Source organism: Candida parapsilosis, contig 005504 (assembly GCF_000182765.1).
Source record: "Candida parapsilosis strain CDC317 annotated contig 005504".
Classification (NCBI taxonomy): domain Eukaryota; kingdom Fungi; phylum Ascomycota; class Pichiomycetes; order Serinales; family Debaryomycetaceae; genus Lodderomyces; species Lodderomyces parapsilosis.
Genome location: NW_023503277.1, coordinates 668475 through 683400, shown reverse-complemented (window position 1 = coordinate 683400; position 14926 = coordinate 668475). Strand labels below are relative to the sequence as shown.

Below are 14926 nucleotides of genomic sequence, written 5' to 3'. Positions count from 1 at the left end.
GATGCTCTTTATTCAATATCTATGTACAATTTTAGTCATGATCTCATTAATTTTCTTTCTCAACTCATTTCCAAACTCAAAATAAGGAAAACCACACGCTTTCAAGAAATCTCCCAACGTTTGGCCGCGACCAATTCTGTCTTCTGTGGGAAATTTATCCAAGACAAGATTGTTGACGTCACTTTTGAGTACAGTGGTGTTTGGTGGTGCGACAATTTCACTGTGTTTGAACACATTGAAGATTTTTAACTGATTAAGCAACTTGGTAAATCTTTCCACGTAGTCCTTGTATCCATCATTGTATCGATGTTGCAAACTTTGTTGCAACTCAGACAAGTCCAACTTTGAGTTTGATAAAACCTGCCTATACTTTGCTGTAATCTCATCAGACACTATGTCCAAGTCTTTGGTCCAATTAAACTGCTCTAAATCAATCTCCTCATTGACACCTCTGCCTTCCAATCTTTTTTGTTCAATCTCACAGAAAAGTTCAAACATTTCTTCCCCTTGACATAGATTCTCATAATATAGTCTTGGTTTCATCAACTCTTCGGCACCAAACCCACGACAACCTCTAATTGGATAACTTCCATCTTTACTCATATTCTCTTCTTCCAATTCATGCGTTGTCTCCCATACTTTCTTTATCCGAGACCACAAGACTTGCTGACGTATCAAATGTGCAATATGCTTACGTCCTGGCTTGTGCTTGAACGGAGATAATATGTACGGTAGTGGCACAGTTCCTGAATTGTTTTCCTTAGCCACTGCTTGATAAGGACCTTTCTCGTTAACAATGGTGGTAATTTTCTCCATGTTCATATCATTTAAATCAAACACGAGGGATGGAATAATGATCGACTCAATGTACTCTTTGTCAAAGGATTGATCAATGACTTTTTGAGTCAGTCCTTTTATTACATGATGTGAGTTGTACTGATTTCCCTCTGTTTGCAAAGTTTCTGGGGTATATGGTAAAAGGTGAGGATTGGGTATCTTTTCAGCATATTGTAGTTGGTTGAGATATCGTAGAATCAAAAACTGTCCATTTTTGAAAGCAGTTTCCAAACCTTCATTGATAAAGTCATCAACACTTCCACCCGTGGAAAGCGCTAGTTGCTTGCGTTTGGTTTTACCTCGTTTACGAGACGAAGCAAGCGAGCTTTCTCTGCCTCTTAGGGAACCGATTCGTTTCTCTTCCAATTCTTTGCGGTTTTGCAAAAATGATGCTCGACGTTGAGTCCACTCAAAATATTCCTTTCGATGTTGATGTACCCAGCTTGTAAGCTTGTCGTGGTTTCCTTTGGTCAAAGCATCATCTAGTACACTATTAAGCTTGATGCCCTTCATCAATGCTTGCGTCATTTGATATGTGTTGGTGTATTGCTTATTGAAGGATTCATACATGCCAACTTTGAACTCTTCGAACAATACTGAAGCATTCTCAATATTCAGCTTCTTAAGTCTATACGATTTTCGTAGTAGTTCCTTGTACAATTGACATATTGATCGTCGATAATCAGGATGTTGTATTAGCTTATTCACTGTTTGTGTCAAAGGGTTCATCGCAACATCGCCTGGGCAATGACGTCCTGTCCTGCAAGATTTTTTTCAAAATATATATCCGTCGCGACTCAGTCACCGCGATAAAACCTCCAAGATCCCTTAGATCAATACTGCTTTAGCAATGGCATGTCCTAAACCATTTGTGACCTCTTCAGTCCATAGTATACTAACTCCAACCCTAGCCACCAAAGAAATCCAAACAAGCAACCATAACCATTTTAAAGATCAAACTGGGCAAACTCACATATTTGCTCCCACTTGAAACGATAACACTAGACAATATACGTAATGGCCTAGCATTGGGCATAACTAACTCAGGCGGTATACCTACACAAGATGAAAACGAGGATATCAAACGTGAAAATAGGGAACAAGATCTAATGGATGAAGATAATATACCAGTACCTAAATCTGAATTTGAAGTAGTTGAGGATTTGAGGGAAGTTGATGGTACTACACAACACGTTGATCCTGAAGAACTAAGAATAGCTTTTCCAAGAGATAGATCCTCTCCTTATGCTAATGAATGGATTGAGTTGACAGAGGAGAATATAGACGAGGTTGAGTTTAAAGATTATGATATCTTGGCATTTACTACATCTACTCGTGACGATTTCGCCATTGTCGAAGCAGCATATGATGACTAAGCGTGAGGACGTACAAAGCGTATCCGCGATATTGACTCCGTTGCTTAGCTTCTTCAACTGCGCAAGCAAACTCTGTTTCTAAGGGTATCACGTTTTATATAGTGTTTCAAATATACAAATTTCAAGAAATGAAGATTACATTGCCAAAAGGAAAAGAAACGGTTCGGCTGCTAAATCTTTTTCCCACTGGTCTTTCTTATCCCGCCTGAATGCACTCTTGAACCTTGATTAGACATACCGCTGCCCAGACTTACTCGTGGTCTAGCAGATCGAGACTTGGTCATTCTCAAACTTCCATGACTAGTAGTAGGTGAGGCACCAGGTGACGAGGAAGACAACGTTGTACTTACAGTTCTGGTTGTAGTTGTAGTTGTAGTTTTAGTCAACAGTACCGGTTGTTGGTGGGCAGAGTTTGCAGATATCGAACGCAATACACGCCATTCGGAATTCTTGTTTTGTGGGGTCACTGATTGAGTTGGGGAGCTTTTGATCACATCTTGCATTACATTCTCATCGTCCGAATTGTTTATCATTTCAATACTAGGATTTTCCTGATCGTCTAATTCATCTTCTGGTTCTTCAAGATATTTTCTTGGTTGTCCAGGTGCATCTGCAGGTACTGCTGTTTGTATTTTAGATGCCAATGCTCCACTTATCTTACGTCTTCTAATTGGAGTTGCTGAAAAGGAAGAATCAACAACAAATGATGAATTGATCTGCAATTGATTTGATTGTTCAATTTGACTCTTTTTCTTTGCTTCCTTCATACGTTTCTTGAAATCATCATATGAACACAATGGGAACAAATTTCCAATAAATTCGTCCGGTCTATTGTCTAGTATCATTGTATGTCTCCAGTCTCTAAAATAGTTTTGATTGAGGTACAACCAATGTTGTTGTGGTCCAACAACCATCCCTGGTCTTATCATCCTCATGTATGCTATGCACTCATTAGCAGTAAATCCGTGAGTGTAGATTAAATGAGCTCCAATCAAGCAGCCAGTTCGTCCCAAACCTGCTTTACAATGCACAGCAATTTTGCCACCACGATTTATGACACATTCTGCTGCGCCAATGAATTTTTGTACATACTCGAGAGTGGGACAAGTTCCGTCGTCAAAAATCATATCAATGTGCAGTATACCCCTCTTTGTAAACTCTTTTGCATCGTATAGGTGCGAATTTAATCTGACAACTAATTGAACATTATTCCTGGTAAAGTAATCCAATACTTTTTTGAATGGCTCATTAAGTGCTGTGTGTTTCTTTTGTTGTGGTGATGCAAATGCAATAAAGTCCTTGGAGATAACATTGAAATCCCCTTGATCAACTCGTTCATATTGTTCATACTCTTCAAGATTAAACGAGGTCAAATCAATCATCCCTCTCTCCTTGGCTCTCCACATTCCATAAACAATATCCTGAATTGTAATTTCAAAATCAGCATTTGAGTAACCGGCATCTCTAAAGCTGGCAAATGGCACATCAAATTGAGCAATTGGTTGCAATACTTGATGAGGAGCCCAGGATTGGACCAAGATCATATAGCAACACAATATACAAGCGGCATTGGCTCTTTGCTTGGGGCATGTGGAACTATAAAACACCACTGCTTTACCTTGATTTTCATCATCGTTTAAGATATTATGCAAAACAACAGCAAATCGATAAAGATTGCTGATATTCAAGGGACCAAAATCCAAATGAAATGCGTTGTAGGGTAATGCATCTTCCACAGTAAAGTACACTAGATCCTTGGTGTCTGCTGGCGTATAGTCATATGCTCCAAGATAGATTCGATCTACGGGAAAGTTAGTATATCAACGGTTGTTTTCTAAATGGATCAATTGACATACTCTTTAAGAACTCAATGAGTGGTACTGTTACTTTATTTCGCCCCATTGAATACACTGAGTTGGTTTATGGGAATGAAGATGATAAAGACGATGGAGTTGGATGTGTAGTCTCCGATCAGTTGTTTTGATTTAGATGATAATAGCTTGAAATAAGAAGAAGGTGTCTTTGGGTTTGATTTGTTTTGTTTGTTGTTTTGTTTACATTATATCCCAATTGGGAAATAATTTACCACACCCACACGACCTTCTTTTTTGTTTTTGGCCGTTTTTTGCTGCAATCACAATATTCCTCGTTGCTATGGAGGAGGGGGGGAAGGGTTGATTGAATGAAATTGCAAATTTCAAACAAGGAAACAATCAAGTAAAGGTTGAGTGCAAACGAATAGATATCATGGTAAGTTTATTACTTCCCGAGCAAAATGCTTTTAACTACTCAAGTTACTAACTGATACATAGTCATCAAATTTGTACTCATTCTCATCAGATACCTTGTCTGAATTGAAAAAGTTTAGATTTGAAAGTGCCAGAGTCAATAAGCCTCAGGCATTGATTTGTATGTATGCCCACCAAGACAAAAAAGTATAAATCTATGGGTCCGATATTAACTTTTATTTCAAATTTAGATTTAATCGATAAGGAGTCCAATGAGATCAAGAAGCAAGAAGTTGAAGAGCTGATAGACTCATTAGAGTCATTAGTCGAAGAGCTTCCTGATAACAATCCTCGATACATATTATTGTCATATCCAATAAAGACTAGTGATGGTCGATTACAATCTCCGTTGGTCATGTTGTATTGGATCCCACCCACTACAAACCAGGCAAATAGAATGTTGTATGCCGGTGCTGTTGAACAGTTTAGAGATAAAGCTGGAGTATCAAAGTATGTACCTTGAGGAAGTGGTCATAATGAACTAGTTCGTATACTAACCCAATTTGCAATTTAGGTTAATCAAAGTTGAAGATGAAGATGATTTTGAAGATATTGAGGAACAATTAGTTTAATAATATTTAAATACTTGCATTCAAGAAGTGTATACTCTTCCCTGTATAGATGGTCCAACGTTTTAATATTTAATAGAACAACCCTATCAACTTTGTCGATATTTTGGGCATTTCAGTTAGCTTTTACTTTCTCTATCTTGAAATCTTTGTAGCCGGGTAAATAAGTACAAGTATAGGGTTGTTTGGTAGTGTACTCTTGCACAACTTCAAAAAAAAAAAAAAAATTTCACTTCTCTCTCCATGCAATGAAAAATTTTCATTCATCCTTACCATACTTTTTGATAAATCTTTTTCCTTCCACCACAGTCAACAAACCAACAATAAACATTCATCATGGGTCGTATGCATTCATCTGTATGTGAAAATTCATCAAGTATCAAACTGATACTCGGAAAGCACAAGTACAGGAGTTGTTTCGCGGTGAAGGGAGGGAAATAAAACGAACAGTGGATACACAGGAGTCTTGCCCAAAGTAAACGATTCGCCTACGGTAGACTTATACATACCAAGAATTGTTACTATATACGCTTTGAGTATTTGATAACCTGGACATTGTTTCGTTTTTGGGTTCAAAGAGGGAAGAGATGAGATAGGGAATTTGATTTTCTTGTCCTTTTCTACTTTCTTGTAACAAGACTCGAGGGGCGAAAGTCTGTTACTTTGAACGAAACAAGCTTCTTTTGAAAAGAAGCTTCCACTCCCTTGTCGAGCGTGTCTTCGTCAAAACACTTTTTCCTAGTTTCTTCCCTGACTCTCTGCGGGATCATGAATTACTAACATCTAATCTCTTCTAGGGTAAAGGTATTTCCTCATCTGCTATTCCATACTCAAGAAACGCACCATCATGGTTCAAATTGTCCAGTGACGATGTCGTTGAACAAGTTATCAAGTACGCAAGAAAAGGTTTGACTCCATCATCAATTGGTGTCATCTTGAGAGATGCTCACGGTGTTTCTCAAACCAAAGTTGTCACTGGTAACAAGATTTTAAGAATTTTGAAATCAAATGGTTTGGCTCCAGAAATTCCAGAAGATTTGTACTTTTTGATTAAAAAGGCTGTTTCAGTTAGAAAACATTTGGAAAGAAACAGAAAAGATAAAGATTCTAAATTCAGATTGATTTTGATTGAATCTAGAATCCACAGATTGGCTAGATACTACAGAACTGTTGCTGTCTTGCCACCAAACTGGAAATACGAATCTGCTACTGCTTCTGCTTTGGTTGCTTAAGCGAAGGGTGTTGCTATTCTTTTTCTTACCCTTTTTTTTTTGTAAACTTTATATTAATCAAATGTATTTCTTATAGCGAGTATCACTGTAGAATATATCTTATCAAGGGCAAGTAGGGAGCAGTATGGGATGTACTGCATCTATTTTTGAGGTTCTGCGCGAAGCACATCTCTCATATTAAAGATGTTTTGAAAAACTAGAAAGAGACAAACCTCTACGACGTCCACCCCACAAATGGATGCTATATCAGATAGAGTATTTACAGAGACGTCACTTGAGTCCACCACCAACGATGAGCCATCACTACTCACCATTATCCTTGACATTTCCCCCAAAGGATGGTACAATATCCGCAACTCCATATCTTTACAAGATGTAGCCAAATCTTTACTCGTGTTTTTAAATGGACATCTATCAATAAACAATTCCAATCAAGTGGCGTTTATTGCCAGTCTGCCTCATACTTCGAAATTCCTATATCCACATCCAACAAACGCCAATGCGGACAGTGGCATAACAAAATCCAAAATATCGCCAGGGATGTATCGACAATTTAAAAATGTTGATGAGGTTGTATTACAAGAATTGGATCAATTTGTTCAAGAAACGAGTCAACAGTTGCATAATGCCACTGCTAGACATTCGAGTATCACCGGTGCCATTAGTATGGCTCTAACTTACACGTATCGAATGTCAATCTTGGATCAATCAATACAAACAACTACGGCAGCAGCAATAAATACATCCACCATGAGTAGCGCTAAGCAGTCGGAAGTAGCAGCAGCATCATCTTCAACAACTGCCTCGACAACTAGTGCCACCGCGGCGGTTTCGTCATCTTCAACATCACTCAAATCACGTATTTTGATAGTTAGTGCCAACGATGGCGATGACAGCATAAATTATATCCCATTGATGAATTGCATCTTTACGGCTCAAAAGCTTAAAGTATCAATTGACGTTGCTAAATTGGGGTTCAAAAATTCATCCTATTTACAACAAGCCAGTGATGCAACCAATGGAGTATACTTACATATTGAAGATCCTCGAGGTATAACTCAAGTCCTAGCAACTGCATTCTTTATTGAACCAAGCTTGCGTCCCTATATCATTTTGCCAACAAATACACAAGTTAACTACAAAGCCAGTTGTTTCATCACTAAAAAACCAGTCGATGTTGGATTTGTTTGTTCAGTTTGTTTATGTATAATGAGCAGCATACCTGATGATGGCAAATGCCCTGCTTGTTCCAGTGATTTTGATAAACGAAGTATAAATGAATTGACTAAAATACCACAAGTCGTGACTAAAAAGAAACGCAAGTTGGAAGATGGAACTAATGGCAAAAATCAAACAGAAAGGTTAGTTGTTGATAGTTGAGGGAGATATTCCTTGAGATGTAATGCCGAATGGATAAGTTTTTGGATAGTTATGATGACTAACTAAATGATCAACTCTTGCATCAGATGAAGCAAACATTGTTTTACAATTTTCAGAAAAACATCGTAGAGCGCAACGCTTATCATCTTTATTGCCTCTTTGTAGTTGCAAGAATGGATTGTGATATTCATCAATGTGTAAATCCAATATATATCGTGATGGAAATATCTTTTCACAAGTTATACATTGATGTTCATGGAATGTAAGGAAATGATTTTGGAATCCATTATAGCCATAGATTACAACGAAGCAAAAGGGACAGTGTAATGGTGAAGTGTCAGATGCAATAAAGTTTGTTTCACTGCTGTTTTTATCACCATAATCAACCTCCTCTCGACTTCTCTTACCCATGTGGCTTCGTTGAGTGTAGAATTATGTTGACTGAAGCGTCTCTGTTTTCCATCAATGTCACATTTTCCAAACACATTCAAATTTAGCGTCATTGAGTTTTGTCACACGACAATGATATTCAATACATCCATCATACACCAATATATACAAACCCTTCTCCTACTTTATACACCTATATCCTCATTCCAACAATGTGGCTTCTCACTAATAAATTTTTGCAAAATTTCTTTACACCCTTCATCGTCCAAATTAACAACTTCAACTCCATTTTGCTTCAACAATGCTTCACCACCCATGAACGTTTCGTTTTCACCAACAACGACTCGCTTGATTCCATATAGCAATATGGCACCAGTGCACATTGAGCAAGGCGATAACGTAGTGTACATTGTACAATCACGATAAGTTGATGCCGGTAATCTACCAGCATGTTCCAAGACTGACATCTCACCATGCAATATAGCTGACCCTTTTTGTACTCTTTGGTTATGTCCTGTGGATAATAAAGTACCATCTGATTTGATTAAGCAACCGCCAATGGGGATACCACCTTCAGCAAATGATTTTTTAGCTTGTTCAAGAGCAATTTGCATACCCTTTTTATCGTCAAATGAAGAAGAAGAAGAAGAAGAAGAAGAAGAAGACATCTTTGTTGGAAGGTGTGAGTTACGATTGGCTATGATGAGTAATGTTGTGAGGTTCTGTTGATCTTTTAGTACCTTTATGTGAAATGGAAAGATAAGAACTGAAAATTTTGAGAATGAGATGATGATGGGTAAATCTCGGGTGTAAGAAAAGACAATTGAAGAGAGATCGTTACACAAAGTTCCCTTTTTCTTTACAACAACAATAGATTTCCTAATTGGGAAGAACGGAGCGGAAGTAACATCTTACCTTTTACATCAAAATTAACCAACCATAAGAATGCTAAGTGGGGGTAGCACAGTGGGACAGCTATGTATGATCTAGTAAAGTGTCAAGTAAAAAAATACAATTAATATTTTGCTAATAACATACAATTTGCTTGCATATTATTGCAAAATCAATAACCACCCTTTCATACTTTTCCCAACGTAATTCTGTAAACGTCAAACGATTGAAACAGTGAGCATTCTCTTAAAAGATGGCCAACTTCCTCTAGATGCAGTCCATCCTATCTAGCTACATTCACTGTTGGGTTATTTCTCAACTTTCATTGCTGGTACTCGAGCTAAAGGACAAAGACATTGTTACACAAAATTGTCTATTATTTTCCTAATTTCGCTTATCTTGGAGTACTGCATACAATCGCAATTGTTCTTTATATACCCATATCCTACACATATTAACCTGCCAACCTACAAATCCATAGCTTTGTTCATTTCACCTCTAGACTCAATTCTTCAATCATATCCTCAATTCTCACTTGTGACAAATTACAATCAACTTCAATCAACTTGCATTTATATTGCCCTTGTAGATCTCCCTCACAAACAATTCCCTTGCACTCCAAAGAAGAAATCTCAATCAACAATTCCAACTGTCGTGAAACCGACTTGATATAAATGTAGACTAATCGTTCTTTAATCGTATTCTCACCAAATTTGGCCCTCACTAGATCGATATTGGATGAATTAATCAATTTCAACTCATCAATTTGCTCAATTACAAATCCATCGTTGTTATCAACTTCTGAGTCAATTTGTATTTGCCATGAATTCAACATCAATTTGAACCGTAAATCCCATAGTGTAAGATACCCACGTTGTGTGCTAATCAATGCCCAACCGTTTTTATTCACACCCGTGATGAAGCTTGTAATTATGCCAAACGATAATGGATTTTGCAATACATATTGTCGATTCATGGTAATCATATCAATTACATTCACTTGCAGTTGATAATCAATGGCAAAAATGAAGTTTTCTATAGTTTCAACAAGAATAATAAATGAATCCAATTTGCATTTGCGAACTAGTGCTGGTTTCATAAATTTGATAATCTTGCCATTCTTGTTCCGGGCAAGTTCAATTCTCGATATGCGGATGTTCCCATCTCGAGTAGCAACAACAATACAATTCCGCATGTGCAAGAATGCTATTGAGGTGATTCGTGATTGCAAATCCAATGATTGATCAGCATGCTTGATTCGTGAGATATTGTCCAATTTAGAAATGTCCCATACTTGCAAACATCCATTTTCAGATCCGGTAACAAAAAAATCACCTTGAGGAGATCTAGTTAAACAAGTATATGCATCAATATCTTCACTTGTTCGATGTATGTTTAAATTGAACAAATTTAAAGTATTCAATTGGTTAACAACCTTGCCTTTCGTAAGTTTTTTACCAAATTCAATAAAATCATCAAGCGATGGAACAATTGTCAATGTATGCAAATAGTTCCAAATGAACGGATTAGCACCAGTGTATGTGTGCTTCATGTGACAAGTGATTACCCGACTCTCATCCACGTGATACGATTTATGAAACATCGTTGGGTCATTAACCCATGAACTCTTCGTCGCACTATCACGACTAGATTCCATCTTGCCAAACACGTTGGCTTCAATTGTTTGTACTGATGCAATAGCTCTTTCCATATTGGGTAATACCAACGTTTTATGCAGTGGCCGTGAATGATGGTGATGATCTAAACTTCTTATTGATACCGTGTCTTCCGATTTAACAACAACTTTGTTATCCCTTTGTCCCCTTACCGATGTCACTGGCTCCGATTTGAAGACAACATCAAGAAAAATATTTCGCGGGGTTAAGTTAATCAGTTCAAATTGAACTTGTTGAGGCCTGGCAATTCGACTAAGTCGATAAATATAACTCCTCAATACGAAAACTTTCCATAAAGACTTGTCATCTAACCCAATGGATTTGAGTTTGAGTAACCATTGTTTGTCTTCGGGGCTTAATGGTACATTTTCTTTACTTCTTCCACTATTATAGGACACAACAGCAGTGCTCAATTTCGGCATATAGACAGATTTGCCCATATTTTTTGAAAATGAAACAAATTTTTTGTTTGTGGCGACATTACCAGGACCATTGGATATCAATGAAAAACTCTTTTCTTGCCAAAATAACGATCTGTTTGTAAATGTCAATGCCCAAGTAATCATTGCATCAAACACCTGTTTACTCAATGGTCGAGTAAGACTTGGGTACAATGAGTTCCAATCAATTTCAAACACGTCGTATACCAAATAACCCTTGATCAATGGATACAAGAAACAATAACGATCAGCATCACTCAAGTTGTTACTGGTTGAGATAATCAACGTGATCAATGATTGTCGAATCCATTCATTTGGGTGTAGTAATAGATGAATTGAATTAGATAGCAACTCAGTACAAATTTCCAACGAGTTGAACTCCAATTTAGCATTGATCAATTTTTGCAGAACAAATGCGTTGAAAATGCGAAGCACTTTAAGGACAACAAATTGATCTCCTTCACCAACGGATTGTATTAGCAATGGAAGAATGTATTGTTCGAATGATAATGCACCAATATATGGTCCCATTTGCAACACTGCTGACAAGAAGGCCAATCGAAGCGTTGGATCAGGATCATTTAAATACGAAATCAAATGGGGTAAAATTATATCATTGGTTTTATCCCTACCGAAAAACTGACATAAGGGAAGAATGTTTTCAAGTAGGCTCACCTTGACTGCAGATTGTGCATCTGTAAGTAAACTCAATGTAATTTCTTTGAATTTTTGGTCTAATTGATCCTTGGACAAGTGGATAGTGGTCACTGACTTCATGACACTTTCTGGAAGTAGATTGGTGACATTAGCTGTACTGTTGACGCCACCTTGTTTAAACGCTTTTGACATTGACCAAAATTTTTTTGCAACAGTGGCGAGATACGGTAAGCACACAGCAATACAACTATTGATCAACCTTTGTGATTCCGAATCCATTTTCAACGCCAATAAATTGTTGACTTTGGTTAATAAATATTCAGGAAAGACAAGGACATTGATGGGGGTAATGTACGAACAAGACAACATTAAACTTGTGATTGAGTACAATGCTAAGCAAACAACTTTTGCTGACACATGCTCAAGTGAATGATATATTGAAGCTTCGATGTACTCATCCAATACAGAACACAAATATGGTAATGATCGATCTAGCTTTGATTCATCATTGATTTGTTCAGACAAGGCTAGTATTAACAAGCAACATTTTCTTTTCGATTCAGTTAATTTCGCTGTTTTCATCAATGATGTAATCAAGTTTATAATGATCAAAGACGCTTCACTTGCGTCGTTATCCACGTACTTTTTCGGTTGTATTCGGTAATTGTGGGGCATTGTGGGGAGATTCATCTTCATTGGAAGAATCGCCAACGAAGGCTCACACTCTTTGTAATTAAAGCCCAAAGATTGACTGATCTTGGAATAATTACCAAAAATGTAACTGATCTTCATATCGCTAGGAGTTTGATACTTGTCATTCTTGTTTTCTGGTGTGAAGTATTCCCGATCATTTATACCCTCCATAAATTCATACAAAAAGGTGTAAAAGAAATCTGGAAAACACACACTTCTGAACTCTTGCAACAATTCACGAGCACTAGCTCGTTCACCTGGATTTACTTTTAATAACTTCTTGATCAAGCTGACAATATGCGGATGTTGTATGCTTGACAAATCAGGCTCATATTCATTTTTCATGTACTTGAACAACTGAGATAATGTAAACACTGGCTCACCATCGCACCAAATTTCGGCAATAACACACCCTAAACTGAATAGGTCCATTTCATCAGTGACATTGTTTTTGAAATTAAATGAACCATCGTCATTATAGTTCAGAATATTTCTAGTGGCACTATTTTGACTATTGTAGAACCGTTCTGGGGCAATATAACACACCCTTCTTCCGGAACTGTCAAAGTAGAATGAAAATTGATTTGGATTGTCTTCGGGAATATACGTAGGCTTGATTAAATTGGCAAAGTCAGTAATAAGTACCCAATTCCACGAAGTTACAAGTATATTCTCCAATCGTAAATCACCATGATGTACATTCAATGAATGCAACTCACACACAATTTTCAACAACTGAAATGTAATGAATAGTTTCTCCACTTGTTCCAAAAATGGACGCAACGATAGTCGATCATATAGGTTGATCTTGGCCATTTCTCGAATCATGTATCCCGCTCGATCAGTTTCAATTAACTTATGCCACGTCAATATACTCTTGAATGGATATAACATAGACGATTCCTTGACCAAGTACTCTAGTACATCTTGTAGCTGCAAAGTGTAAGATGGTGTTGATGGTTTAATCAAAAGCTTGATAATGACAAAGTTACCTGTAGATTTATCAATAGCTTTAATGGTTTTTAGGAATCGTGAATTGTTGAGGAGCTCAACGTATTGGTAGTTCTCTAATGCATCAACGTATGACGATATGGCAATCGTAGGCGCTGATGGTGCCAACAATGACAACTTTTGGCCCATTCTGGCAGGTGGGTTTACTTTCGTGTTGTTAATTCTAGTTTGGAATCGCGGATAATAAGGTAAAAATAAAATCCCTAGCACAGTGCTAAGATCAACTTGAAAGACGTTTAGCTGGTTCTCGACACTACCAAACCCCACAGTCACGCTCTGTTCCAATGGAAAGTAGAGCGAACGACGACGAATTAAATTTTAGTCCGGCATTGCCCGTAGACGATATAAACACTGACCAAGATGTGTTACATTACTTACAAAATGTACGCAATGAAGCAAACACAATAAACCAGATCTTGTACCATGACAAGAGTGAGCATATTCATGTAGGTGAGGGTGAGTTATTTTTGACCCAGGAGTTGATTCTAGATGGTGACGTCGAGTTCGACGAATGGGCGCATCAATTGGTGATCAAATTCAAACTACTAAAGGAAAAGATACGATCTCAAGATACTGAATTGATATCCTACGACAACAAGTACTCACTCAAGTGGAAAACGGCATTTAAGCACTCACCGCCAGATATAAACTACGTTATCTATGCATTGGACAGGAAAATGTGTTTTGATATTCTAGTTGAATTAACCAAGAGACTAAGCATAACAATGAAAGAAACATTCGGCCAATGGATATGGAAATTGTTTTTGAAACTTGACAATCTCTTGGAAGCTAGTGAGTGTTCGATATTGAGAGAATTGGCCAAAACCGCAATGAAATTGAAGTCTAAATTGGACGAAAGTAGTACTGTGGAGAACTCAATAGCGAGATTTACTTTTGACATGATTGTTGTAATTGTTGGTACATATTATGGACAATCTGATTTGTTACGAGGGAGGTAAATGTAGGTGTAGAGTTGATATTGGTTTTGTTAATAGAGCTCTGTATATTCTATCGCCCACAAAAAATTTCAAAAAATTCATCCCTCACTCTCCATTGTACATCAACCCAATTATATCAGCAAAATGGCACCACAAGCAAGAGAAGATCTCGTTATTCCATACAAACACGTACCCGCCAAATCAAGAAAAGATGCAGGTAACGTCTTGGCCCAATCACTACCAATGGCCGCCATGTTTATGAGAAACAAGATGTTATCATGGGCCTCGGTGTTTTTAGCAGTTCAGTCTTACTTAAATGAACCAATCAACAGACCAGCTGACGAAGAAACTGGACAACAATCACCAGCATTGAGAGTTGTGTTTGCACTCGTATCGTTGATTACATGCTATATGGATATTATATTCCCCAGTACTAATCCGGCAGTTAAAAGGGCAGCTAAAGTTGTATCTGAAACTGCCACTGCTGCCACTGCTGCTGCCACTGCTACCGTCACCGCAAAGGCTTAGTTGAGGAGTACAATAGGCAA

General features: G+C 37.5%; 11 protein-coding genes across 11 annotated transcripts; 6 read left to right on the top strand and 5 right to left on the bottom strand. All coding sequences in view use genetic code 12, as the record gives it.

Annotated features, from left to right (window-relative positions):
- Window positions 1–12: 12 nt before the first annotated feature.
- On the bottom strand, window positions 13–1566 carry CPAR2_602890 (uncharacterized protein; the record flags this gene model as incomplete). The annotated part of the gene is made up of 1 exon (XM_036808912.1): window positions 13–1566. One exon carries the CDS (start codon window positions 1564–1566, stop codon window positions 13–15), a length of 1554 nt encoding a protein of 517 aa, XP_036663055.1.
- A 121-nt stretch (window positions 1567–1687) lies between these two features.
- Window positions 1688–2213, top strand: CPAR2_602880 (uncharacterized protein; the record flags this gene model as incomplete). The annotated part of the gene is made up of 2 exons (XM_036808901.1): window positions 1688–1708; window positions 1758–2213. 2 exons carry the CDS (start codon window positions 1688–1690, stop codon window positions 2211–2213), a joined length of 477 nt encoding a protein of 158 aa, XP_036663054.1.
- Window positions 2214–2383: 170 nt separating this feature from the next.
- Window positions 2384–4115, bottom strand: CDC14 (phosphoprotein phosphatase; the record flags this gene model as incomplete). Its single annotated transcript, XM_036808890.1, has 2 exons — window positions 2384–4014; window positions 4070–4115. 2 exons carry the CDS (start codon window positions 4113–4115, stop codon window positions 2384–2386), a joined length of 1677 nt encoding a protein of 558 aa, XP_036663053.1.
- Window positions 4116–4460: 345 nt separating this feature from the next.
- On the top strand, window positions 4461–5073 carry CPAR2_602860 (uncharacterized protein; the record flags this gene model as incomplete). The annotated part of the gene is made up of 4 exons (XM_036808879.1): window positions 4461–4463; window positions 4526–4622; window positions 4693–4951; window positions 5016–5073. 4 exons carry the CDS (start codon window positions 4461–4463, stop codon window positions 5071–5073), a joined length of 417 nt encoding a protein of 138 aa, XP_036663052.1.
- Window positions 5074–5406: 333 nt separating this feature from the next.
- On the top strand, window positions 5407–6302 carry RPS13 (40S ribosomal protein uS15; the record flags this gene model as incomplete). The annotated part of the gene is made up of 2 exons (XM_036808867.1): window positions 5407–5427; window positions 5868–6302. The coding sequence occupies 2 exons, from the start codon at window positions 5407–5409 to the stop codon at window positions 6300–6302; spliced, it is 456 nt and encodes a 151-aa protein (XP_036663051.1).
- Window positions 6303–6536: 234 nt separating this feature from the next.
- On the top strand, window positions 6537–7682 carry CPAR2_602840 (TFIIH/NER complex subunit; the record flags this gene model as incomplete). The annotated part of the gene is made up of 1 exon (XM_036808856.1): window positions 6537–7682. One exon carries the CDS (start codon window positions 6537–6539, stop codon window positions 7680–7682), a length of 1146 nt encoding a protein of 381 aa, XP_036663050.1.
- On the bottom strand, window positions 7665–8093 carry CPAR2_602830 (uncharacterized protein; the record flags this gene model as incomplete). The annotated part of the gene is made up of 1 exon (XM_036808845.1): window positions 7665–8093. The coding sequence occupies one exon, from the start codon at window positions 8091–8093 to the stop codon at window positions 7665–7667; it is 429 nt and encodes a 142-aa protein (XP_036663049.1).
- A 164-nt stretch (window positions 8094–8257) lies between these two features.
- Window positions 8258–8740, bottom strand: FCA1 (cytosine deaminase; the record flags this gene model as incomplete). Its single annotated transcript, XM_036808834.1, has 1 exon — window positions 8258–8740. The coding sequence occupies one exon, from the start codon at window positions 8738–8740 to the stop codon at window positions 8258–8260; it is 483 nt and encodes a 160-aa protein (XP_036663048.1).
- A 710-nt stretch (window positions 8741–9450) lies between these two features.
- VPS15 (ubiquitin-binding serine/threonine protein kinase) lies at window positions 9451–13569 on the bottom strand (the record flags this gene model as incomplete). The annotated part of the gene is made up of 1 exon (XM_036808823.1): window positions 9451–13569. One exon carries the CDS (start codon window positions 13567–13569, stop codon window positions 9451–9453), a length of 4119 nt encoding a protein of 1372 aa, XP_036663047.1.
- A 155-nt stretch (window positions 13570–13724) lies between these two features.
- CPAR2_602800 (uncharacterized protein) lies at window positions 13725–14399 on the top strand (the record flags this gene model as incomplete). Its single annotated transcript, XM_036808812.1, has 1 exon — window positions 13725–14399. One exon carries the CDS (start codon window positions 13725–13727, stop codon window positions 14397–14399), a length of 675 nt encoding a protein of 224 aa, XP_036663046.1.
- A 123-nt stretch (window positions 14400–14522) lies between these two features.
- CPAR2_602790 (uncharacterized protein) lies at window positions 14523–14906 on the top strand (the record flags this gene model as incomplete). Its single annotated transcript, XM_036808801.1, has 1 exon — window positions 14523–14906. The coding sequence occupies one exon, from the start codon at window positions 14523–14525 to the stop codon at window positions 14904–14906; it is 384 nt and encodes a 127-aa protein (XP_036663045.1).
- Between the last annotated feature and the right edge of the window lie 20 nt (window positions 14907–14926).